General features: G+C 35.8%; 4 protein-coding genes across 14 annotated transcripts in view; 2 read left to right on the top strand and 2 right to left on the bottom strand.

The window, feature by feature from the left end:
• Nucleotides 1-3,137: 3,137 nt before the first annotated feature.
• Nucleotides 3,138-4,703, top strand: Ppt2 (palmitoyl-protein thioesterase 2). The gene is made up of 4 exons (XM_069125091.1): nt 3,138-3,467; nt 3,594-3,843; nt 3,912-4,030; nt 4,095-4,703. Exons 1-4 carry the CDS (start codon nt 3,318-3,320, stop codon nt 4,446-4,448), a joined length of 873 nt encoding a protein of 290 aa, XP_068981192.1. The 5' UTR covers nt 3,138-3,317; the 3' UTR covers nt 4,449-4,703.
• Nucleotides 4,704-4,754: 51 nt separating this feature from the next.
• On the bottom strand, nt 4,755-6,597 carry LOC138185818 (venom serine carboxypeptidase). The gene is made up of 2 exons (XM_069125088.1): nt 6,172-6,597; nt 4,755-6,031 (listed from the first exon to the last, which is right to left on the bottom strand). The coding sequence occupies exons 1-2, from the start codon at nt 6,454-6,456 to the stop codon at nt 4,910-4,912; spliced, it is 1,407 nt and encodes a 468-aa protein (XP_068981189.1). The 5' UTR covers nt 6,457-6,597; the 3' UTR covers nt 4,755-4,909.
• Nucleotides 6,598-6,855: 258 nt separating this feature from the next.
• Nucleotides 6,856-9,076, top strand: LOC138185820 (myosin heavy chain, clone 203). Its single transcript, XM_069125090.1, has one exon. The coding sequence runs from the start codon at nt 7,228-7,230 to the stop codon at nt 8,140-8,142; it is 915 nt and encodes a 304-aa protein (XP_068981191.1). The 5' UTR covers nt 6,856-7,227; the 3' UTR covers nt 8,143-9,076.
• Nucleotides 9,077-9,455: 379 nt separating this feature from the next.
• Piezo (piezo type mechanosensitive ion channel component) overlaps nt 9,456-25,142 on the bottom strand; it is a 28,472-nt gene continuing 12,785 nt past the window's right edge. For 3 of the 11 annotated variants that reach the window (XM_069125055.1, XM_069125058.1, XM_069125064.1), the window contains 31 exons: nt 24,481-24,592; nt 24,165-24,274; nt 23,815-24,081; nt 23,412-23,738; nt 22,947-23,239; nt 22,729-22,865; nt 22,513-22,655; nt 22,251-22,427; nt 21,514-22,030; nt 21,342-21,437; nt 20,754-21,196; nt 20,217-20,622; nt 18,358-18,420; nt 17,792-17,937; nt 17,032-17,208; nt 15,392-15,688; nt 15,227-15,303; nt 14,777-14,851; nt 13,827-14,103; nt 13,575-13,738; nt 13,355-13,504; nt 13,090-13,251; nt 12,856-13,003; nt 12,560-12,774; nt 12,317-12,475; nt 12,099-12,225; nt 11,623-12,029; nt 11,168-11,463; nt 10,823-11,072; nt 10,424-10,651; nt 9,456-10,340 (listed from right to left, as the gene is read on the bottom strand). In XM_069125055.1, coding sequence (XP_068981156.1) covers nt 10,226-10,340; nt 10,424-10,651; nt 10,823-11,072; nt 11,168-11,463; nt 11,623-12,029; nt 12,099-12,225; nt 12,317-12,475; nt 12,560-12,774; nt 12,856-13,003; nt 13,090-13,251; nt 13,355-13,504; nt 13,575-13,738; nt 13,827-14,103; nt 14,777-14,851; nt 15,227-15,303; nt 15,392-15,688; nt 17,032-17,208; nt 17,792-17,937; nt 18,358-18,420; nt 20,217-20,622; nt 20,754-21,196; nt 21,342-21,437; nt 21,514-22,030; nt 22,251-22,427; nt 22,513-22,655; nt 22,729-22,865; nt 22,947-23,239; nt 23,412-23,738; nt 23,815-24,081; nt 24,165-24,274; nt 24,481-24,592 — 6,561 coding nt within the window. In that variant the 3' untranslated portion in view covers nt 9,456-10,225. Of the gene's footprint in view, nt 10,341-10,423; nt 10,652-10,822; nt 11,073-11,167; nt 11,464-11,622; nt 12,030-12,098; nt 12,226-12,316; nt 12,476-12,559; nt 12,775-12,855; nt 13,004-13,089; nt 13,252-13,354; nt 13,505-13,574; nt 13,739-13,826; nt 14,104-14,776; nt 14,852-15,226; nt 15,304-15,391; nt 15,689-17,031; nt 17,209-17,791; nt 17,938-18,357; nt 18,421-20,216; nt 20,623-20,753; nt 21,197-21,341; nt 21,438-21,513; nt 22,031-22,250; nt 22,428-22,512; nt 22,656-22,728; nt 22,866-22,946; nt 23,240-23,411; nt 23,739-23,814; nt 24,082-24,164; nt 24,275-24,480; nt 24,593-25,005; nt 25,054-25,142 lie in introns of all 11 variants that reach the window. The other 8 variants (XM_069125057.1, XM_069125065.1, XM_069125061.1 and 5 more) reach the window with 7 other exon arrangements.

Raw genomic sequence — 25,142 nt, 5'->3', positions numbered from 1 at the left:
ATGAGCACGCGGTCGGGTAATGGAAGATGTGATAATTTAGTATGCACAGTGGAGTTTATTTGAATTTTATTGGCGGGCTCGCTGTCACGTGGGTCAACGCGTAGGAGTGGTGGTCGTGCCACAAGGGGGTCCCTCTTTCGCTTTATCGGATCGGGGAAGAGACGACGCTCCTCCCGTTTTCTCGTTTCCCCGAGGGGACACTTCCGTCCGACCAATATCGTCTCCTCTCTCTCATCTTCTCTCGCTTCTTTGCTCAGTTTTTCCACCTTCCGCCGTCTCTTTTTCTATCTTTTACCCTCTCCTGGGCCGCTTCCAATATCTTTCTAAGTTCTCCGAGCCGGCCATGAATAAACTATTCCCCGACTTTGAATATCTGAACGTTTTGCGCGGGAATGGGACCGCCATCGAGGGACCAACCGCAGAAAGGACGAGAGAAGATGATATCGATTGATCGACGTGTTACGTGGAAGGGGCTAACCCGTAGAGTCGATGGTACCATCCTTCAATTTTTGGAAAACGCCGTGACAGAAGGGAGGAGACTGACTTGGGTGAACAGTTTCCAATAACACGAACAATACATTATTACAAGGAAATAGAAGGAAAATTCTGTCTGCCAACTGTATTTATAAAAGAACGGCAGACGTTGGAAATTGATCTAAATCTGCAAGCTGATCTTTATTCTCCCCGATCAAGGAGCAATTAATTTTTCGTAACGGTGACGGTGATGAAATCAAGCAGTCAGCATAATGAGTAGCGTTGCCTGCCGCGCAATTCATCGGATGTCGTAAAACGAGAGGTGAGAGGAGGAGAGGGCGGAACGAAAGAGGGGGTGGCGAAGGATGGCGCGGGGTTATTAATATTCAGAACGAGGAACAGGAGTCGAGAGCGGTGCCGAGTGACAAATACCTCGCACCCGTCCCAACCCCGGAACGGCTCAACTCTGTAATTAACGCTAATCTCCCGGCCGTTCCTCCGACACCGTACCACCCACTTCGTCTTCTCTCCCGCCTCTGTACTTACTGAGCCAGAGGGTGGCCTTAAACAGGCTCTCGAGTCGATTCTTGGATGAAGAGGATCTATGATTCCTCTTGGCGAATACTGAAAGAAAAACGTTCACTCGAAAATTGAACGGTACATAACAAAAATCGAACGATTTTAATCACACGTTCTTATCGACTTTCTCTAAATCATTTGATTTAACATTTTGTTTAAGAAAAGAATGAATAGAAAGTCATGCGTTTTATGGTGCCTTCTTTCATTTTTGTTTTTTGTATAGAGGAGGATGAAGAACGTTATTTTGTTAGTCCTCTTTATCTTCATAATTGAATAAAGACAGCATAGAGATGAAAAACATAACCACTATGCGGCAGTCCCTGCATATTTTTGCAAATATTACCGGTGGCACTGTTCGTTCGTCGTGCATCGTTGTCTACATTTGAATTTACAAAACCGGAAGCTGAATTACTACCTTCACGTGCAGACGAACGCGTATGAATTATCATTGCAGAGATGGTGCAACTTCTTGAAATGTTTTAATGCTCCGCGCAGCGATTCGTCATCAAACATATTTTCATTAAATAATATCCCACATAATACGATAATCTCTGTAATCCTTTTATCGAAATGCGAAAAGTATTCTAATTCTTTACTAAAGAACATTTAAACTCGTATAAAATTTCCACTGTGTAAAAGACATTTTAATTATATCTATTTCCTCTAATTTTAAGGATATCGAAGTATTTCATAATTTCTAAATGGCTTCATAAGAAAAATAACAGAAAATGCATGTCGAATTATAGAAGATAAATAGGAGCGTGCCTGAAAGGTCAAAGGACGGAGATTCCTTCATCCACTTCCTGCGATATAGTCGCCGCTGGTGGTTGCGCGGTTCGGTTAGCACTTGGTGGACTAAAATAGCGAGTCAGCCGACCGCGAATATCCTTGATTAAACGCAAAAAAGCTCCGAGACCTACGCTCGCCTTGCGCTCTGGCGTGGCTGCGTTTTTTCGCCACCCTCCGCCATCACGATGGTCGGGTTTGAGCGTGGAATTGGATTGGTCGTCTTTCCTCTCTTCTCGTTCTCTTTCCCCTTCGTTTCATTCCCTCTTCAACGAGAGAAAGAAACGTTGGTAGTTTCAAAGCTTCTGGGGACTCGATTAGTGCTAGTGTGCGACATCAGAAATACGTAAGCACGGTTCATTTCCAAGTATTCCTTCCGGTTAAATTGTTGTACAACGTTCTAATTTCTTAAGCCAAAGAGGATATCTGTCCCTTTCTCATTTTATTACCTTTCACTATAGATACTTGTATTTCCATAATAAGCAAGTACTAGCTTAATAATAAAAATCTAAAAGTTCTCAAATATAGTCATGGTATGCTATCTTATTCATTTCTTGTTTTCTTCATGACGTTGGTATATAATTTAGCAAATCGGTATGAATGTATTAGAGAATCCCTGAAGAGATGTAGGTTTGCTTTAGCAAAATTGCTACGATGTTCTTCGATGGTGACAAAGGTCTCTTTGCGAAGTGAAAGCGTGATAATCGAGAATGACGTTGGCCGAAACAATGCGGCAGGCGTTCATCCTCTAAGGCATGAGTTTCGTATGCCAACTAAGGGTGATGTCAGACCACGGTGATATATGGTGGAAGCACGGGAAATGTCACGTGCCCAGCAACCTTCCTACAGCTGCAAAAGGATTAGGGGCCACATTCTGTAATACGTTATTTCAGAATGCAATTGAATTCCTTTCACTGTCATTGACTCTGGTCTATCGATCAAAGTTGATCACTGGTTGTTACACCTCCATCATCATTCGGTGGTGATAATAAACTTCACTCACAATCAGAATTTATTTCAAGTACCATCTTCGAATCTAAATTCGAATAAAAAGAAAGCAATAAAAAATTAGTTTTTTCAAGAAACAAAGAATGTTTAGTGATAACATTTGCACTGATTATGAACTTTTAGGGTACAGAAATTAACTCTAATCTTTGCTTTCGCCATTCATGAAAACATAAGAACCATCGTCGATAAATGAAATTCCTTCGTCCTCAACGGAGCACAGATGTTGCACTTCTTTCTTTACAAGAGGCGTCGCGACGCGTCGCTCGTAAAATCGATTATATAGCCGCTACCTCAATAAAGTGACGGACCAATGGTAAGAAAAGCGCTGATCCAATCAAAAGGTACGATCCCGAATAAGCATCAGTTGCTGGTTATCTCAAAATCTTATCGTTTCGATGGAAAACGGATCTGAAGTGAATATGATATGATATTCTTGACAGTACGTATATAGCGTCACTCATCTGTCACTAATGGCTACCGTATATTATAATAGCATTATTGTTATTTTACTTTTATCTCTTTTCAACAATGGCATTGAATGTTATCATGCCGTGGTCGTTATCCATGGAGTGCTCACTGGAAGCGACAGTATGGAACTTATTAGTAACAGAATCCAAGAAGTAAGTACATAAATCAAATACAAAACAAAGAAAGTTGTAGATGTCGCGTCTATATAAATTTAGCGGTAAATATGATTTCGAGTAAAAATGATTTTCCAATGTGCTTAAAACGATTATTAATTTTAGATGCATCCAGGGACACAGATTTATAATACTCCAAGATACGCTGGATGGAGTAGTTTGGAATCAATGTGGCATCAAGTGGAAGAAATAGGCATGGACGTTATGTCTGTGGGCGCTGCATTTCCCGAGGGAATAAATTTAGTCGGTTACAGTCAGGGTGGTTTATTAGCTAGAACGATACTGCAAAGGTTTCCTGGTCACAACGTTAGAAATTTCATTTCCTTAAGCTCACCACAAGCTGGACAATACGGAAGTAGGTGACCTCAGTGCCATGAAGAAAGACAAAGAAATTACCGTTTCAAATTGCGTATTCTCTTGCAGCTCAATTTTTGCATTTATTCTTTCCTAATTTGGTATGCCAAACTGCCTATGAATTATTCTATTCAAAAATCGGGCAACACACCAGTATTGGGAACTATTGGAATGACCCTCATCATCAAGTTAGTACATATATAAGTGACTCGTTAATAGTTCCGTAAATTGTATTTTACCCTTCTTTTACAGGAATTGTATTACAAATATAGTACATTTCTTCCATACGTGAACAATGAGAAAAATTCGACGAAAATGTCAATGTACAAACAAGGTCTCACCAAATTAGAACGTATGGTGCTTGTTGGAGGACCTGAGGATGGTGTTATTACCCCGTGGCAAAGTAGCCATTTCGGATACTACGACGTTAACGAAACTGTGATAGATATGCGTGATCGACGTATTTATAAGGATGATTTAATTGGACTGAAAACATTAGATGAAAGCGGAAGACTTGTTCTTATCACAGTTCCAAATGTCCCCCATTATGAGTGGCATAAAAACGTATCTATAGTAGATGATTTTTTACTGCCATACTTAGATTAATGTAATCTTATCGTACATTAGATAATTAATTTTTACTACATAATATAAAGGAAATTCCAAAGATCGAAGATCTCTAAACGATATTAAGTGTACTCATTATATTTATCATGTGAATCACATCCTTTTACATAATTTTCCACACGAAGATAATTTTCCAAAGACGAACGCGTAATAAATATATTTATAATGTTTCAATACAAAAAATATTTAGTACCTTATAACTACAATCAGGAAGAATTATTTATTAAGGCAGTTCAATAATAAATGTGTATATACATTCTTTTTCATTAATAAATGTTTACTACGTTTTTCAATACAAAACGATTTATTTTCATTAAATGTCATCAAGATTCATTAAGAACCTTATTATTAATTTAAATCTACAAGTGGTATTCTATGTAGTAAATATAGGCAAGGTGTAGATTATCTCATATCATTGATAAGATAATGAATTAAATTACTTAGAAACTTTTATTGTGTGTAAAACGAGTAATGAGATCAAGAGCCCATTTTGGTTGATCAGAAGGAACCATGTGTCCAGCATTTCTTACTAAGACCTCTGTCAAGTTATCAACTGTCTTTGAATACCCAGCAAATTCAGTTCCAACATACCATGCTTTTCTCTGTGCTGTTTTGTACTTCTCTGCTCCAGGCCATTTTAAGTTTTGGATATAGTTTTCCGTCAAAGGATATGCCACAATAATATCTAGTTGTCCATTGTATATAAGAACTCTATAATGTTGAACAAGATCTTCTACTAGAACTGCCATAGACTGCATAATATCCCCCTTCAAATATTCTTCTACTTTTGTAGATTCGATATTGAATGTTAAATTGCCAACATGTATGGTTTTTCTGATATCTGCTGTTTGAAGCCATTGTAGCATATAATCGGAATCATTACTTGGGTCCTGATTATGCAAAAAATTAAAGTAATAGTCGAAACCAGTTAAATTTTTAAACAACGAAGGTTCTTCAGTTAAATCACCATCAATAAGTTCATCAAACAAATTAAAGGCTTCTATATATTTCCCCTTCTTTATTAAATCTTTACCCTTTTTTTCATATGTATGGATTTGATTTCTGCCATTTAAATCAACTAAACCTATTTGATACAAATAATCTCCATATTGCAACTGATTCACTGGATCAGTCAATCCATTTCCAATTGCTAAACCTTTTAAGTTTATTTTTGTCTGTGCCTTGATATTATAATCTTTAATAGCATGAGATACAGCCGGTACATATTTTCCTCCATACGATTCACCAGTGACATAAAAGTCATTGGTCTGAAGTTCTGGGAATAACTTAAAGAATTGGACTAAAGCAGTATGCACATCCCTTCCCACGTCTGTTTCATTAGTAGCATAGCCTTTTTCATTCTCAGTAAAACTAAATCCAGTGCCAACTGGATTATCAATGTAAAGCAAATTATGACACTTGTTCCAAGAGTATTCACGCATTTCAAGAGTTTTATTTTCTGTAACTATGAATGGGCCGTTTTCCAAGAATAAGCCATACAAGGACGTGGCTCCAGGGCCACCTTGTAGCCATAACACTACAGGAGCAGTCTTTGGATTATGCTAAAAAAAAAAATTCTATCTTGCATTTCTTAGATACATTTTCTTATTTATTATTTGAAAGTTACGCATAATCAGAACCTCAATCACTAAAAGTTGCAAATATTTTTTATTCACAAAATTCAAAATATTAAATTACTTACCAAGGCCGGAAAGAACCAAAAGAACATGTTCGAATTATATTGTTTGTTAACAGTTAAATAACCAGAATAGCTACTGACATCGTTCATATCTTTATGTTGTACAGCAGCTTTACTACGGGCCTCATCTACTTTACCACTTTCAATAAGTGGTGTCAGGAAAAGAGGCGCACCACAATCTTCTTCATTGCGAAGCGGATAATCCTTTGGCTTGGGATAAATATTTGTAAATCCTCTTGCGAATGAAACAATGAATAATACTTGTACAAGTAACACGAATTTTTCCATCGTGTTCTATCTGATTAATCACAACTATCCTAAACACGACCTTCGAACAGCAGCCGAACGTGATCGAAATGCAATTGATATATATATTTCGACGCACAGTACATCTTTATATACCGGCGCGATAATATTACCAACATAGGAGATATTACTATAACGTAATCCATTCAAAGAGTAGGGATATATCTACGAATTCCGAAAATATAGTAAAATTTGAATTAAGCATATTTTGCACTTATATATGGAATTAGACTTAAAAAGAATATTCAAGAATTTCTCTTAATCTAACTATTATCCAAAATTGTATAAGAAATAATGAAATGGCTACTATCTGCACTAAGTATATAATTCGAGCTGCTTGAAACTATTAACGTTTATGTAGATGGCGTTTGAGAATATTAACGTATCAGCTGACTGTACCAATACACGTTAATTTGAATTGCCTTTGTGTTCTGTAATACGATCGAAGGTTAATATAGAACTGTTACTATTTTTAAGTCTGAATGCAACATGTTACAAATAATGGTGACATCGTAAATAAACTTGTACGCTTCTTCCAATTAAATGGTGCAAAATCATATCGAAGTCTTCGACCTTTTGTGATACATTTCGTGATATTTTCTTATGCTTGCTATGATTGAGAACTCCAAGAAAATTTTTGTGTAATTAATGAATTTGAGGGATTAATCTATAAAAGTTCCTAACACTGTTATATTTATATATATACAAAAGTATTATTTTATTTGTTGTTGAAGTAAAAGAAACTACAGAAGTATGAATGATTCTTTTCTAGAAGACTTAGAATTATTGTCTACTGATGTTAAAACTGTAAATGCTTATCCAGTGGATCGGCATGTAACAACAAGGAATGCAACATCCTCTCCTTTGCAACATACACTGCAAGGCAAAGGAGAAAATGTACATATTACAAAGCAATGTACTACTAGGGAACCAAATACGAAAGATTTAAAAAAGTTGCCTGACCAAGACACAAGGAAACAACAAATGAAAGTAAGAATATCTGAAAGGAAAGAGAAGCCTGTTGAAAGTAAGTTGAAACCGATCGAAAATAAGGTAAAAAGCGATGGAAAGGAACAAGTAGTTAAAGATGATACTAAAGTAAAGATTAAGGAGTCAAGAGCAAAAATTTCTGAAAGCAAAGTGATTATGAAGGATAAAACGCGACGTTCAGGAAATTATAAGGAAAATACTCAGGCTCCAGATGTATCTGTTAAGGAAAACAACAGACCATCTGATTCCTCAAAAGAGGGAACTTCCCAGGTAGAAGTTGCAAAAGACAAAACAAAAGCCTATGATCTTAGAAAAGTAGAATCCAAAGAAACTGATCCTGTTGCATTGCTTAATGCCATCAAGGACATTGTGAGTGTATCCACAAAACAGGAGAGCACAAAGATTTTGAGAGCTATGCAAGAGCTGCACTTTAATTCTCAAGCAAATCTTATTAAACACCTACTGTGCCAAACAGATGACATAATCAATGAAATGCATCCTAGTAAAGATTCCAACAGAGTAAAAAGCCTAATTGAACAGAATGAAAGATTACAAGAGGATATTGTTATTTTACAAAGAAGAAACGAGGAGCTACAGAAGAAATTAAAGGAATTCGAATTTCTAAAACAGGAAAATATTGCACTCAAATTAAAATGCAAGGAACTATGTAAACAATAGCAAAAGTGTACAGTATTCTAATACTAAGTACTTAGAATATGTTGATAATGAGGTATCCATTCCATGCTGCTGTTGAACTTTGATGATTACCAGCTGTTGTTACACTGCGTGAAAATATAAAGTGACTAATTTTAAAAAATAAGCGAGAGTAAAAAATATAAAACATACCAAACTTTAGAGATGGTATTCCGCAAGTTCAATAACAAACGTGCATATACGATCGATAATGCCGGTAATCGTTGATTGTAGATGATGATTCATAATAATCTCCGTATTCTTTTATAGTTTTCTCTTTCAGCCCAATCTCCTTGTCAGTTCATTTAACTTATCTAAGGAAAGATATCATGCAGTAAAATTGATGGATTTTCCCACAATTTTTCTCACATCTTCCTTATAGATAAGCGTGTCTGCTCGATCAGATACTTTTATAATGTAAACTAGAATATTAAATAAAATTGTACTATTGTATATTTCGTAAAATGATCATAGTTGATATAATTATATTTACGTGTGATGAAAGTAGGTGAAAATTCCACACTTATTTTTATAAATACTTTACAATTTTCCTTTTAACACCAATGGCTGCTAATTATCAGATTATAAGACTCTGTAAATGTTTTAGCTACACATACCAACGCGCGCGATGTTTTCCATATTGTTGCGTGTGGAAAGCCATGACACGTGTGTTGAAATTACGAGACCACACATTTTCTAATGTTTTTACTAATATTTTTTTAATTCGTAACAAAGTTTAAAGCTAACAATATGTTATCTAGTTTAAAGAGTCTGAGCCTCATTTACTACATACGCGTCGTAATATGTATGATTTATTCCGCGTTGATTTGAAGTTGATATATTTATTGAACTAAAAAGAAAAAGAAAAAAAAGCATGATAGATCTTTGTCTGTAAGATAATGCTTAATAAACTACTTTATAATTGAATTTGTGTGATTTCTTAATTTTTAGAGTAGAAATTCAAGAAATAAAATCATAGCATATTCGTTTGAAACAATTTACATATATTCGAAGATTCTTTTAAAAGGCATATTAAGGCGACATGATACAATGTTTCAATCCTTATTGAATGCATCCTTATGCATGTTGTACAATGCATATTTACAAGCAATGATAATTATTATGGAGTCAAGATCTTCGGTTAAATATGTGTAATGTATAAAACGCGTTCGAGGTTTTGGCAAAATCACCAGATAATTTTATTCAGTAATACCTGAATGAATCGACGATTAGAAAAACGTATAAAAAGGAACGAAAGATCTTGCTATCGGCAGTTTTGAAGATATTAATTTTTTAAGAATAAGGGGTTTACATTCTTACCTATGAAAATGCAATTTTAAATGCGGCTATTTCGGTTTATGCATAAATTCTAATAAATTAGAGATAAAAGCATATGTATCGCATATGGTACAACAAATTTATCTTTAGACGCTTTTTTCTATAAAGCACTTATCTCAAAATCATGTTACTGACAACATCTCACGATCACAATATCCTTCATACCTTTGACTGTGATCAAGCGAGTTCTTTATCGATAAATATTTAAATAAAAATTAGTAAAACCTTACTTAAAAACACGATTAGGAAATAAATAATTCTACCGTATAATGTATCATCGGACTTCTTTAAATTTCTCAGGTCTTCTCGTTAACTTTCCCTATTATGATTAATATCATTTTCTCTTTCGCTTTGCGTTATTTCCGTATATATATGTACATCTTTATAGGAACGATCTCTTCGTTAATCAGTTTCCTAACAACAAACATAACTGTACTAAATTCCTGAGTTTTTTAAATTTGTTTAACCATTCGCATTCTTTATGTCACGTCTTGATAAGTGCGCCAACTATTGTCTTCATTACGCAAGATTACCGGTAATATTTTTCGAAAAAAACCTTCCTTTAACAAATTCCGTTTCGCATAATTAATAAAATCTTAAAGTCTTTGATCCAACAAAAGTTAACTCTAGTCTAGTTTTATCATTAATTCTAGCCGTTTTGACAATTCCACAATATTCTCACTAATATTGTTTAGGTTTGGAGTTTATCCTCAGAAACGTTTGATAAAATTTATTCTCTGCGAGAAACATCTCGAGATTCCCCTCTTGGCGCCTCAGCATCCTCATCTACATCATCTTGATCTTCATTGTCAGTTCTCTCCCCTTCTTCGGGTGGCCTTGTCCATCTGAAAAAATACGATTTAGTTGTCACGCTAGATTCTTTAAATCTAATATGATACATATGATGGTGATGTAATGCAACAGCAACCTGATCAACGTCTCCGGTGATCTGTAGAGGAATATTAATTTGGCGAACAAGTCTTCCTCGAGACACAATTCTCCACTTTCACGGACCAAATAAATATCTAAGCATAATCTTAGTATTCTATCGACGTAGGGTAAGTCATCGAACATAATCTTTGGCGCCATGTCACTGACTATCTTCCTCATCATTTGACTTATGACTATCACCGCGGTAGTGTACAAACCTAAGATTCTGTAGACATATATGAGAAAAAATAAATTCTAATAAATAATAAAAAAAAAAAAAAATTCACACTGACGAGAACTGTTCGTGAAGAGAATTAGTATTGTATCCACACTGGATCTCACGAATAACAGTGTAGACCTAGCATAATGATAGCATTAGATAATTTCAAAAACGTACCCAAATCCACTGATGAAGCTCAACCCCTCGGGGAACGTTTTATCATTGAACAAGAACATCATGATGTACTTGCAGTCATTTAAGGGCACTCTCTTTAATAGCTGATCGTATAAAGTATCATTGCAAACTTCTTTAACGATCCACCATTTCTGACGAGCGCAACAATCTGCGTCGGTAGATAAATGAAGACTAACATCCCTGTACAGATGATTCTCATCCTCTTCCTCTACATTGTCATCAAGCCATTTCGCTGCAGATTATGGAGATTAATTTCACACATAAGTTCAATGACATTGCGTTCTATCTTCGTTCCATAGATATCTTTCTCTGTCATGTGACACTTACGCATTCGCATTAATTGTGGAACGACGTCAGTGGTTCGACCAGTCACTTTCAAAAACTTGGGAAACGCATATTGCAACGTGATAGTACCATTATGCACGGTTGAGTCATTGCTAGAGAGCATATTAGCTAACGTTCTTCTCACAGGATTAAATTCATTGTTTTCATACGGTGGCAATTTTATATCTCTCACTTGTGTCGTTATTCCACTGGCATCTTTCGCGTCCGTTTTTCGAGACACTGTCCACTCTACGTGTATGACCACGGTTGTGCTATTATCTTCTAGTTCTGTTATCAGTCTGTCATAAAATAATTATATAAAATTACAGATGTCAACATGTATATAAAAAGTGATTCTATTATATCATTTTCAAACTCAAAAAATTTTTTAGTAATATAAAAATTGGAGTTGATACAAATTCAAGAACGTAGTAGGATTAAAATAACTTTAATCGTACCTATCTAAGTCTGGCGGAGATATACTCCATAATTTTCGAGAGAACCCACTCAATCTCACGGCAGCGACATCAGAATGTATATAGTTCTCCAGGAAAGTGACCGCAGGTCTATCTCTCGCATACAAATTCGAAAATCTCGTGAAATCAGTTTCGTCGTATTCGATGATAGAGCTACTTTGCGCTGACATAGAGTAAATTGGTTCATAAGGACCAATTCTAATTTTCATTGAAACATCGTAGGGTAGATTAGAAACACCAACTGTGCCACCAAGTGCGAATAAGAGCAAGGGGAACCATATTAATCCAATCATGAAGAAGAGAGCACCACCACCGACTAAGTACTTGCTCATTTGTTGCTTCTTTACACCTCGTGGCTGAGGGAAATCCGTTTCTACGCCTCGCATACACTACAATTCACACACACATTTATTAGTAATTTATATACAAATTTATGCAAAATATGTAGAGCGATATACCTTGATTTGATAAATATTGGCGAAAATATCTTCCATTTTGAACCAATCCATTATCGTCATGGAAGTGTCCGTCCAGATCCAGTCCATTACTGCCCTTAATTCGAATAAGAATGGGACTAACATGAATCTGTGGAAAATTTATACATCAATTATTAATAATATTAACATTTTAAATTATTATATTAGTTTTATATTCGATAGATAGAATATATTCTAACACTTTGAATAAGACATAGTTGACAATGCTGTATTTCTTGCAGAGGAAGTTGCCAAGTATTCGTGTCGGATAGCCTTGTCTTAATTGATAAGCCGCTAACAAGAGGTAGAAGCACTTGACCATGTACCAAATTTGCGGTGGAAGCCTCTCATTGAATTGCCTGTGATTATATTTAACAATTTAAATTAAGAAGACGTTAAATATTCGAATTGAAATTTTTCTATGATGAAAAAATTCATCGTACCGTTCGGTAACACTTGGCAATATGAAAAACATCCAAATGTGAACGCCAAATATAAGAAAGTAATGGAAAATTAGTTTGCCTACGATTGATTTCTTTAAGAACAAGGCTCTATCGATAACTATCAATGCAAACTGTAGCAGTAACATTAGTAAGAATGGCATCGGAACTCGATTTTCTTGTAAATAGGCTGTAACACCACCGTCACCTTGTTGTGTCTAAAAATTGACAAAAATTATTGTTAGAAATTATCTTAAAGGTACATGACATTACTTGTCAAAAAATATAAGGATGCTTACCCCAAATGCAGAAAATCCAAAAATGAGTAGCAAGAAATTAAAGAAATCACACAGGAACATATATGCATATACGTTCGTCTTTTCTTTGCTAACTGGACTAAGAATTTTTTGGAAGAAATCTTTCATTGGTTCTTTGTATTTATTTACGCTGGAAACAAATCGTTGTGTTTAAATCAATTTTAAGAGACTACCTCATATAACATCGTATTAAAATAAATACATATATACGCTTACGTCATATTCATAGCTTTATTGAACTCTTCGTTCGTGGGATTGATTTCTTCTCCTTGAACGGCCACTAATTTTTCATATTCATTTGTGGTTTGCGCATTTTCACCCTCCCCTGCTGCGCGAAGATTCAAAGTTGCTCCTTTAGGTGTTCTTACGGTACTACCGCTGTAAATAATAGAATATTAATATTAGCAATTATATATTAATTATATATTATACAATAATATTAGAAACGTATAAATCAATGAAAATTAAGAAATTGACGTACCCTTCTTCTTCTCGTAGCGATACAGATTCTCCTTGACCTCTATTTTCTGGCGGTGGAGGCTTGGCTGGAACTGCAGTTAAAGTGGAAGGAATAATTTTTCTCGGTTTTAGGGATGGGGACGTCCATTGCCCTAATGATTTCAGCATAAATCTAAAAATAGGATTTTTGTTTAATTTTTACGATGAAAAAATATTCTTATGAAATTTATGCTTCGATTTACCTATGAAAGAACACCATGAGAAGCAACAATAGATCCCACAAAGCATAATTATGTTTGCGTTCAACCCCCATAATTCTAGGAGTAAATAGAGGATTATTCGGTGCAGCATCTCGATTCCAGGGCAATACTTCCAATTGGAAAATGCATTTTACTATCACAATTGCCTAGAAAAATTTACCTTTAATCAGCTAAGAAATTTTTTGTTTTTTTTTGAAAAAATTATTAATCTGTCCGAAGAATTTTATATTTTACCTCGGTGTACGCGATCAACGTTATCCAAAATGTTTTCGAGGGTCGTGGAATGGTTAACGAACCCCAGCAGAACACCATGAGAGGCAAAGGCGTGGAAAGGACGGATGCATTTTTAATTTGATGAAGGAACACCATGAAGTAACAAAGTAGACACGAATGTGCCAGGATTCCAAACCAAATAGATGCCAATAATTGGATTATCGGTGGTTGATCGACTTCAGACAGTGCACCACCTTCGTCATCGTGTTGGACAGGTGAGATTTCGGAGAATAGTGAGCTGTATAAATAACAGTTTTCATTAATAGCATTAAGAAATTCCACCATATGATCTAACATAAATACGCAGAAGGAAGTTTTTTTTCTTCTGCAAAACATTGATACGAAAAGCACACCGAAAGCTCGAACACCTGTAAAATAGAACTGAACGGAAGTTGATAGGTACATCTTTTTCTGTAAATGTAAATATTTATACAATTACGATATTCATGTCTACAGAATAATGTTTAAAGGGACTAGAAGAAATTATAATGTACATGCTGCTTGCAAAGATCAACGTGCAGAAGGTGCGTTTAACAACGAAGTGAAAGAACATTTATCGATTTCACAAAGTAGTCTCGATACCTGGAGGAGGATATGTCCAATCCTCGCTCCAAACTCGGTGCCAAAATTCGGATATGAGGGACCATCAACGAGCTGCTTTTCCTAACAAAGATAACACTCCTCTCTGTCTACGTTTACTTCAAATTATTTCTTTACATTAACATAAATGCGGATAGGAGATTCAGGAATTTCAATTTAATTTGATTTAAACTGGTAGAGACCTCTATTTCCAAGGGGAATACAAAATGTTTAATTTAATCTAATTGAATTAAATTGAATTGTATTTTATTTAATGAAGATATACTTTAGACAACGTCTACGAAAAATAAGCATTTTCTACAGAATCTTACCTTTCTTCCTGCGGTCGTGGTTGGTTAGGTCCCTCGCCAGCATCGTAAGATTCCTCGGCATTTCCATTAGTCGATCTGTCAGAGCGAGCACATTTACTACTCTAGCTTCTACTATAAGGACTGGCCTAATAGCAAGGGCAAATATAGACTACTTCTTTTCGAAAGGACTTTGAATAATTCTAAGAAGGAGAAGCAAGTACTTGGGACAAGCACAATACTACTAAAGCTCTAAAGTGTCGACGTGGGATACCACCAAAGGATTTACTATCTAAAACAAACTAAATCTTTAAAGACATTCTCAATCTCTTCAAAATCGCGGTTCTGATTATTCTACGATACTGTATCTGTACAGTTAAGCGTTTACGAGCAAATAATGTAGGAAGCCAAAGAGGTAAGAACGTTTTTTTAGTTACAATCAGTTACAATAGTTATCTATGATGAAAATCTTACCCTTGTTTCATCAGAGGAATTGGCTGCCATATTTGAGTGATTCCCAATCGCATTCCCATCCGGAAATCTGGTTTTGTCTATAAATTAAACGATGTCAAGAAAAAGAATCTCCGACATTATCGATCCAATTTCTGTTGCAAATTTTTTACTCGTTCCATTACGTACCTTTAATACTTTCTTTTCTTTCGTTAACACCTTGCGAATGTATCTATAGTCACGCGAAAATCTGTTCAAGTATTTGGTCATCGACGTCAGGGTGCTATTAATCATCACTATAATGAATTTGAAGTACGTAGCAATTGATACTTTTTGCTCATCCTCCTGTGTCTCCTGCTTTTCATCTGGTTTATCTTCTCCATATTCGTCGTCTGTTGGCACTGGTGTTTTATCACGTTCTGTCGCGGCCGCATCTTTTTCACCGGTTTCCGTGTCCGCCGACGCGAGACTTGTTTTGTCAGCGGCCTAATTTAAATAACAAATTATCGTTTGTGTTATTAGTTTGGTTCATTATTTCTGGCAGTTTCTGGTACGTGGAATTTGAAGACAATTACACCATAAGTTTATCGACAGCGGTAGTTATTTAGTAACTGTGTTTGACGCTCTAAGGGCCAACGTTGTATTAACATTTCATTTGCAATTCTTTTAGTCAAATTACATTTCCCAATTCCGTTTTTTTCATACGATATTTATAAAACGGAGGTTTGTCATTATTTATTTTTCCATGAAAATTCTACAATGTTGTGAAGTTTAATGAAATTGAGATATTTATGGTATTATGATGAGCTTTAAGTAAACCGTTTGAAATTATAATAAATAATTTTTATTAAATTAATTAATGGACTATTCTAGATAAAAAAAATTTAATGGGTCGTTGGTGGCGTTTTGTCTGAATCAAATTCTGCGTATGCAATTAATCGATATCAAAAATTATTGTTATGGTATTAAAAGCGTGAGATTACGGTGCTACGCTGTAAACATAATGAAAACAAATTAAGCTAAGTATCGAGCGGCAGATATGTACCAACGACGAGGAGCCTCCTGCGACTACAACATTTAAAAGGAATAAAAACAAAAAAACAAAAGAAAAAAAAGGTGAATCGACGTGAGTGGAACGTCACCGCTTCCGTCACATGTGTTTCATTTTTTCTTTTATTACAAAGCTGTAAGATGCGAAAAGAAAGGAAGAATTAACGTCGAAGCACTGTAATAATTAGCGAATATATGTATAAATGTTGTAAAATTCATTAGTACCACTATCATTCGTGGTTTGCTGTGTGTGGCTATGTGTGATTCTGTCTAGTGTATGTACTTGTTAAAAATTGTTAAAAGTGTGAGTTTTGCACAGTTGGCTATTAATAAATTTCCAACACACTTCAATAGGTGATACGAACGTGTTTGAGTCCGATGTAACAAAGAAATTAATGAATAAATATGACGAGAAACAAAAGGATAAGAGAAAGACGAAGACAGAAGTAAACGATATAAAAATCTAATAAAAGATACAACGAAAGCTGAGAATTATTTGCAGGTAATATCAAAGATGACACTGGTAATCGACAATTTATTAGAGTACAATGATATAACGATATTATTACAGGAAAGAAAGAAAGAAAACTAGGAGAAGAATTAGATAGAAAGACTAAAATGACGTTAAGATTGAAGAGAGCGTATATATAGAATTTGAAAGGACAAAAAAAGAAACAAAAAAAAATAAACAGTAAGAATGAAGGAGGAAAAAATGGTGGGCAGGTAAGAGAAAAAGAGAGCCTGTAGCAGTGACATGCAGCCTTTTAAGGGGGTCTCACATCGGTGGCCACTGCAGTGTCGGTCTCGGAACGTGCACTGAGATACGACATAGATGATTTCTTCCTTGTTAAAGGCACACTCCGACGACGTAGTCTCAGCGCGTCCTTTTCAGTCCCTCCGTACATGGCGACGTGTGTCGCGATCTCAATGTCTGTCTTAATCAGCGTGTTCATCAGCTGCAAGGGGACCACACTTTTGAATCATTTCTTTCCATGCGTTACCAATTGCCTTTTGTTTGCGCTGTACTTGTTGTCTGCTGTCTGATGACTCCTCGACGGGCCAAGGATTAGAGAACAATCGTGAAAAATGGGTGGGGGTGATCATTGCAAAAGGGTTGAAAGGGGGTTTGGGCCAGTGGTAGATCGATAGAATAATGCGAGGACTTTACGCACACACGGAGATCAAGTCAACCTTTGGCCATGATCCCATGATCCATCTGATAGATTCGTTGAGGAACGAACTGTGAATTCGATTGAAAGTTAACTCAGTTAACCGAACCATGACTAGGTTAACAAAGTTAACTGAAGTACGAAATCAAATTGAAAACTATGATGTGAAATTAAAAACTGAATCGGCCTTTTCGATGATAAAAATATGCTGGGTCGTTTCGCGGAATTTCTCAGTGGATCAAGCGTTCTTCGATTAGTCAAACTTTTGCTTCAAATCGAAAGTTCATAGCAGACAAACCAGAGATTCGTAACCCTCCAAAAACGTATCGTTCAAAATTTTCATTCGCAATTTAGGAAGCAGCTAACATACCTCGGAAATGGTCATTCTTCTGCCGCGTTTTTCAACTTCGTGACGTTTCTCCGCTTCTTGTTTTTCGGATTCAGTGTCCGGGATCAGATCGGTCACGTCGTCGTCGTCCAGGTCGTCGAACATGTAGTAATCGCCTGATCTGACAGCTGATCAAACAAAACGAATTTTTCTTAAACACTGATAGAAGAATCAACCATTGTCACTTACACTATACTGTGCTAAAGCCATGCACGATATTTCACTTAACTTAAGAGTTGTGCTTTCGGACGATGTTACTCTATGAGGCTCAGACTAACATTTTAGAAAACAATATAACATCTATTAAAGTTAGAAAAAGTATTAGTACAATCACACAGGACACGCACAAATGCACCCGCCACCATCTTTGTATCGCTATACATATTAGAATTTCGTGATACACAGAAACAAATTACGTATATGTACAGCGAGAGGTTCTGTAAAAGCAGAAGGATAGTTAGTCAGGATGTGGACACGTCAGTTGGTAGGACAAAGTCTAGATAAGCTGCGGAAAGAGAAAAAAAAAATGAAAGATAATTTTCATTTACCCTCTCTGTTGGTCTTTGGGGCGCGAACTCTGTACAACGGCCGTGTTCCTGGATAGAGAGTATCTAATACAAAGAAAAGACACAAAAAGGTATAGATAGAAAACTGAAAACGATGAGAAAATCGTCGGCACAGGCTAGAGATCTATTTTACAACAATATACATGTATATTACATGTCGATTACGCTCGAGTTCTGGAGTCCTTGGTCAGCAGGATCAACAGGATGCAGAACGATCTGTTAAGAAATTAAGTGGATTTTTGGATTTGAATTAATACTTCTCCCTATAAGAGAGGTAAAATTAATTACGAAAGTGATGAATGAGGAGAACGTGATGTTCGAATGTCAAAGCAGGATTGATGCCGAAGGAACATATACGAGACGAACTAATCATCGATATTAGTTATACGAATATAGTATGTTTAACTATGTACATTCAATCAGATCCAAATATAATACGACATCTAATGAAGATCAAAGAAAACAACAAAAGGAACGGAAATGAAAATGTCCCGACGACGACATCAATCAAATATCTACACATTTAAAAAATCAATACCGAAAGAAGATCTACTGAGAAACCAATAAAACTTCGGTCATTCTAATTTTTACATTTCGACACGACAATGCTCGACACAAAAATCAAAAGACTCAAACCGGAAGGTACCCTAAAAGTCCTCTAGAACCATCAATAGTAACGAAACGAAAGAAAGATCAGTGCTTCATAGATGATCTAGAGGTGCTGTCGCGGAAGCATATGTACAGGACATCGTAGCAGATCGATGACGGTGATCTTGTTCCCGTTGTGTCGTTACATGTGTGATGAGATAGCGGGGAGCGAGATGTGCTCGAGACGATGGACTGTCTTGGTGTTTGTAATCCATTCATCCATGGTGGTCCGATGAAGCTGGACTGTCGACGATGTCGAATCGACGAGGTCAACGATCGATCCCGTGGTCCTCTGTCGTATGGCGGCGGCGAGAACACTGGAAACGTCTCGTCGGGCGATGGACCACGTGGATTCAACTCGCTACTCGGTGGAGAACCGAAGGAAATACGGGTCGGTTCGAGGTAACCCTCGAGGCTCACTGTCATCACAGCGGAATTTGGTGTAGGCGCCTGCAAGAGAGACGCAGCTCGCGGTGTCAACGGGGCTGGCTCATCCTCGTCTTCGTCGATCGGTGTCTGATAACCCTGAGGAGGGGTGTGACCGCACGAGCTTACGCTGGAAGACCTTGCCAGAGGCGCTGCCCCTTCTTTTTCGCGTGCATCAAATATAGAGAATCAAATATAGAGACATTAGCCTGCGAATAGTCTCTAAGTTTACCTACGTTGAGGTTTAAGTTTAAGCTATTATTTGTTAATTACTGTAGAGTACACGTAGGTTGGTAGAGTAGAAGAAGCCTTCGTTGAAGTTTAGATTTAGACTGTTTCTTGTTAAATATTATGATATGCACCTGCATAGATCGGTAAGGTAGTAGAATTCTACGTTGAGATTTAGATTTATGCTACTTCCTACTAAATACTGTGGAATACACGACATACGTTGGAAGGATGGAAGAACTAGACATTGTGGTCTAGTTTTTAGCTACTTTTCGTTAATTTTATAGAATACATGTGGATTGGTAAGATGGAAGAACTACAGGTTGCTGTTAGTAGGGAACAAAGAAACCCTGCGTTGAGATTTAGGTTCAGGTTACCAGGTAAAGGTACATGAAAGTATAACATTGAGGATTTAGGAACAGAAGGGTAAGGATGAGGAACAGAAAGTTAGTCTGACATTGGAAAATTATTTATCGACGACGTCGTTCCGTCCTGTCAACCTGACCATTTTATACTTCAAACGTTGAAATAATTCTTACCAACTGCGTGTATCTGCGGTTCCCTGTAACTAGGTCCTTGTATTTTTCTCTGGTTAGCTTTGATTTTATCCATTTTAAACTTCAACTTCTGCAACACGTTCTTCTCAACGTTTTCTTGAATTTCGATGCGCTTCTGGTGCAGCTCTTCTAATAACTCCGCCCCTCTAGACGCTAGGATGCTCATAGCTTTCGTTTCATCTACTATATGGAAGAAGTAATAACTCTTGAACAGTCGTTTCTGGAGTAACAGGAAGCCAAAGCATAGACCATCCCAGACCATGCCGATATCTTCTTGTGGTACCTCGCAATCCAATTTTTCCAGAACTATGTCGCTCACTGAACTTCGGAATTTTCTTAGACAAGTTATACCGAATAGCTGAATCAGTGGACATGCTAACACTTGCAGCTAAAATTCAATATTTTATTCGTTAGAGTTATGATTAATATTAATAAGTAAGACAAAAGCTTCATTTTCTTCTTGTATTATATATTTTACACGTCAGGTCGGTGATTTTAGTGGTAAATGTTTCAAATTACCTGTTCTATCAGCACGCAGCCTACACCCTGAAGCAAAGCCTTGAAAAATATGACGACCACATTGTAACCGATTAGAAGATTCCACCATTTCAAGATGGTTTTCACTGGTCTCAAGTAAAAGTCACTTCCTTGCCAGAGGAACACGAATGCACCAATTAAATAACCCAACGAGAACAGATTGGTCCTTTCTGTTCCAGCCAGGAACATGATCGACAAAGTGACCCACATGAGACTTATTAATACGCCTCGTTTAATTATGTCTAACCAACAGTGGATATGTGACACGTAATCTTTCACAGGATTGACAAAATTTGGTTTCTCCATATTTTCGTAGACAGAATAATTATGACCAGCTGGAAATTCTCTGTTAGTCGCTGTGCTTCTTTCTTCGATTTGGAAGACGAGACTTTGTCTGACGACCATCATTAGCAGAATAAAATCACCTGAATTAAAATGAAAAAAGATCAAAGTTTGTTATTTTATATTAATTTTATAACTGAAATAAATTTCTGCTTAGGTTCTATTTCTTTGTGCTGACAAAAATATGGATCTTAATACTTATACGTAATATTCTATTATGGGTCTTACACATTAATTTTCTAGCGTTTGGTGGGAAGTCAGGATCAGGTAAATACATCCACTCTTGCAAACCCCTCAAAGTTTTGGATTCACTCCATGGATACTCTGAAAATTTAGAAAAATCAATTTATTCTCTATTTTTGAATTACTTCAAATATTAATATTATAATTATTTAACAACCTATACAAAACCAAGATGGTGGAGCCACGACGAAAGAATACTGAATAGGTAGTAAAATTATACCAAAGAACTTGAAGAAAGGCCAAATTCTGGATATTGCTTTTCTTCTCAGAGAGAAGAATAGTAAAAGCCAAATGCTATAAAGGACAGAATAGAAATCCAATCTGGTTCCAATGAGTGCCACTATTCCTATCAAACAGAATTCAACGCCAAACTTATAGAATCCATAATTGAAAAGGAATTTCAAGCACTGTGGTACTCCTTTGTCAGCGTCTTCTCTGGTGATAGAAGGGAACATAACTTGAGGAGTGTCCAATGGTTCGCTATGTGCTTTTCTATAGAAACACTGTCGAATTCTGATGATTTTTCTGAGAGTAGTCACCACTAAGATTCCTATGTAACCCTTCAATAATTCTGCCAAGTGTCCTGGCTCTCCTTTTTTTATTCCAAACCACTCTGCGATATTATACATCGTGTTATTGCTGCCATACTGAGTTTGATTTTCAGATGGAAATTTCTACAAATGGCAAATGAGAAGATTTATTTGAAAAATCGTATCAATAAAAAACATGTGATGACTAAGATATTAATTTTTTAATTATTCAATTATCAAAATTGTAATCAATATCAATTATTACTTTATTATACACTGAATAAAAATAAAATTATTTTTTAGGTGAGTATGAAATACTTAGGCGATCGAATAGTTCTTTGATTGATTGTATATTTATATTTACCGTGCAATTAATATTCCAGTTATTGTGATCGATGTACTGGATTTGATATAGCATCTTCACGACCATAAGAATGGCAATTATCGCGGCGATCGTGTTGGCAGTACATATTTGAACATTTCTTCGAGAATTGATCATGATAACTAGTATCAAGACGAATACGAAATTAATAGCACAGACCTGAAATTTATTATTTAGATAAATGACAAATTGAACACCAGTTCTTAATTACTTTAATTACTTTAATTAATTCATTTAAACTCACATCGTTGACACAGAAAATCATCACAGAAACGAAAATGATCTTTTGCATGTGAATTTCAAGGAAGAGCCAAGTATAATTATAAAAATTTAAGAATTGTTGTATTACTTTATGAAATAACTGTAGCCGCTCCAGTTTCGACATTTCTGAAAATGAAATATATCTGTTAGATTAATTTTGATTCGAAAATTCGCAAAATCAGTATACATGGTATCATACCTTTTAACTGTCTTAAGGAGTATATATGTTCTTTCTCTTCTTCAACAAGGAAAACTTCTCCCGGTGAAGATGGTGGCATGGTTAAAATCGGTGAATGGCCAAGACTCGATCGTTCGACTCGAGGACTCTCTTCAGTCCTATAATTTTTAATTATTTATTTCTCCCAATTGTTATATTATTATACCATATGCTACATATTATATTAGTTATATGCTAACCCGAATTTCTCGATATCGGTCACTTCCAAGAAATCTTTATGGAAATAATGAATCTGGAGGACAGTGATAATTACGAAGAACGTTGGCGTGAGTAATCTAACAAATAGATCCTTGGTCTCATATATTTCTAAACCAATGTCCTTCTGCAAGTCTTCGTCAATATGGAGATAGTTCCAATATTCCGGGAAATTATGAAATTGGTAAGTGTACACGAGAATCAGCATGATTACGGAGTAACCAATAACTGTAATCCAGAATGTGTACATCATCTTCCTCCATACTGTCCATGATATCTATAACATAAAAAGAATTAAAATATCATTATATTTTTAAAAATCATTAAGAAGTACGTCAAGAAATTATATCGATAAGTTTTTACAAAAATTTAATTAATAAAATTATATTGAACTGAGTTTAGGTACAGGAAATTTCATTAATAAAGTTTCACTGAAAAGGTTTGAGTACCTGGAAAGTGATGATTAAAACTAAGAACAGGGACATATAAATGATCCTGAAGACAGTCATACGTTCGCCGGTGATTCCAGAGATGAATAGCATAATAGCCACTACAGCGATCCAAAATTTGGTTAATAATTTTTTCAAAAGTATGCCAACATCTTTCATGAATTTGCTTTTGATTTCCGGCGCTTCGTGATTCATCGCCGCGGTAGCTGTCGAAACGGAGACATGTAACGGCGCTACCATGTCTCTCAACGCTGAAGAACGTCTTTGTCTGGTTCTTTCAGCGGTATATTGTCTCATAGTTATCCAGAACATAGATATGAACAGACACTGTAAAGAAGTAAAAAATGTTATGGATAGTAAAATATATCTTACGTTAGTTTGTAAGTGAACAAATTATTTTTACTTTGACGACTAAATGCCATCGGCTAAGTTGTTCAGATTTGCTGAAACCAATCTCCGACACACTTATTCCGTTTATCTTCGTTGGTAGCTCTTCTTCTGTCAGATCCATGCTATAAATGTATTGAACGAGTAGCAAAAGCATTGCATAGATAACGATAAACGGCGAGCATTTCATCATGGAAGCGCGTTTATTAGGCACCATCCAGAGAATCAAGGCCCATAATAACAGCGCAAACGTTGTCCAACTGTGGTACATTATACTCCAAGTCTAACGATTAAAAGAATCGTATGAAATGATTGAAATTTTAGAAAAAGAAACTTGATCAAATTCGTTGGTTTATTGGATCTTACCATCATTATGATATTCGTAGCAAGATAGGATGAATTGATTATCAATTGGAAGATGGAATATACAGCCATAATGATATGTTCGATGATTCCGGATTGCTCGTCTGGAGTAGCTAAGAAGCTTTTAATTAATTAATGTGTTCTGATCTTTGTACATTGTTAATAGACAATGTACATTTATGCAAATTTATATTCTTATATTTATCCGTTATATTTTATTATTAATGTATAATATATATAACACAATTCGAAATCATAATATATATACATATCTCTGAATCTTCTACAAATGCATAAAAACATCATGCTTTAAACAAACCTTCACTGAGACTTTGCATCTGAATGTTGTCATCCTGATGACCATCCTGGACAATGACACTTCCGGTCGAATCTTGCAGTAGCCCCGTTCTCCCAGATCCAAATCGCATCAACTATCAGTAAAAATTAACACTACTATTCTCTATATATTACAAAAACTCCTAAATGTTCCTACACAGCGTTCTCTCTATTTCTTGTATAATTTTAATTTCTATTCTAACTTACTAAATAATCTATGTTAATAAATGTATAATATATGCTTTGTAGAGTAAAATTTTGTTTGTCAAGCGTACACATGCATGCTACGTATAAGTGAAATAAATTTACCTTCACCACAATAGCTACAATAAGAATCCATAAAGTGCGTCGATTATTTGAATAAAAACAAAAAAAGGAAAATATAAAAAATTGTGCGCAAGTATGTGAAGTCAAATTGACCAGATAAATAAGAGTGATCGTGATGATATAAGTAAACAAAAGTAATTGCTATGATAATCAAACGTGCAAACTTAATTATTATACGTACGGGTGTGCGCTCGTCGACAGGTAGGGACGACGAATTAATGATCGGCTTCTAAAACAATGGCAAACTAAACATAGCGGCATCCAAACGGAAAAGGAATTTGCTCAGCGTTAAAGAACAACCGCAAATCTGGAAGGCGA

This window comes from Bombus flavifrons, chromosome 12 (assembly GCF_040668555.2).
Source record: "Bombus flavifrons isolate JBK064 chromosome 12, iyBomFlav1_principal, whole genome shotgun sequence".
NCBI classification, from domain to species: Eukaryota; Metazoa; Arthropoda; class Insecta; order Hymenoptera; family Apidae; genus Bombus; species Bombus flavifrons.
This window is presented reverse-complemented; position numbering and strand designations above follow the sequence as displayed.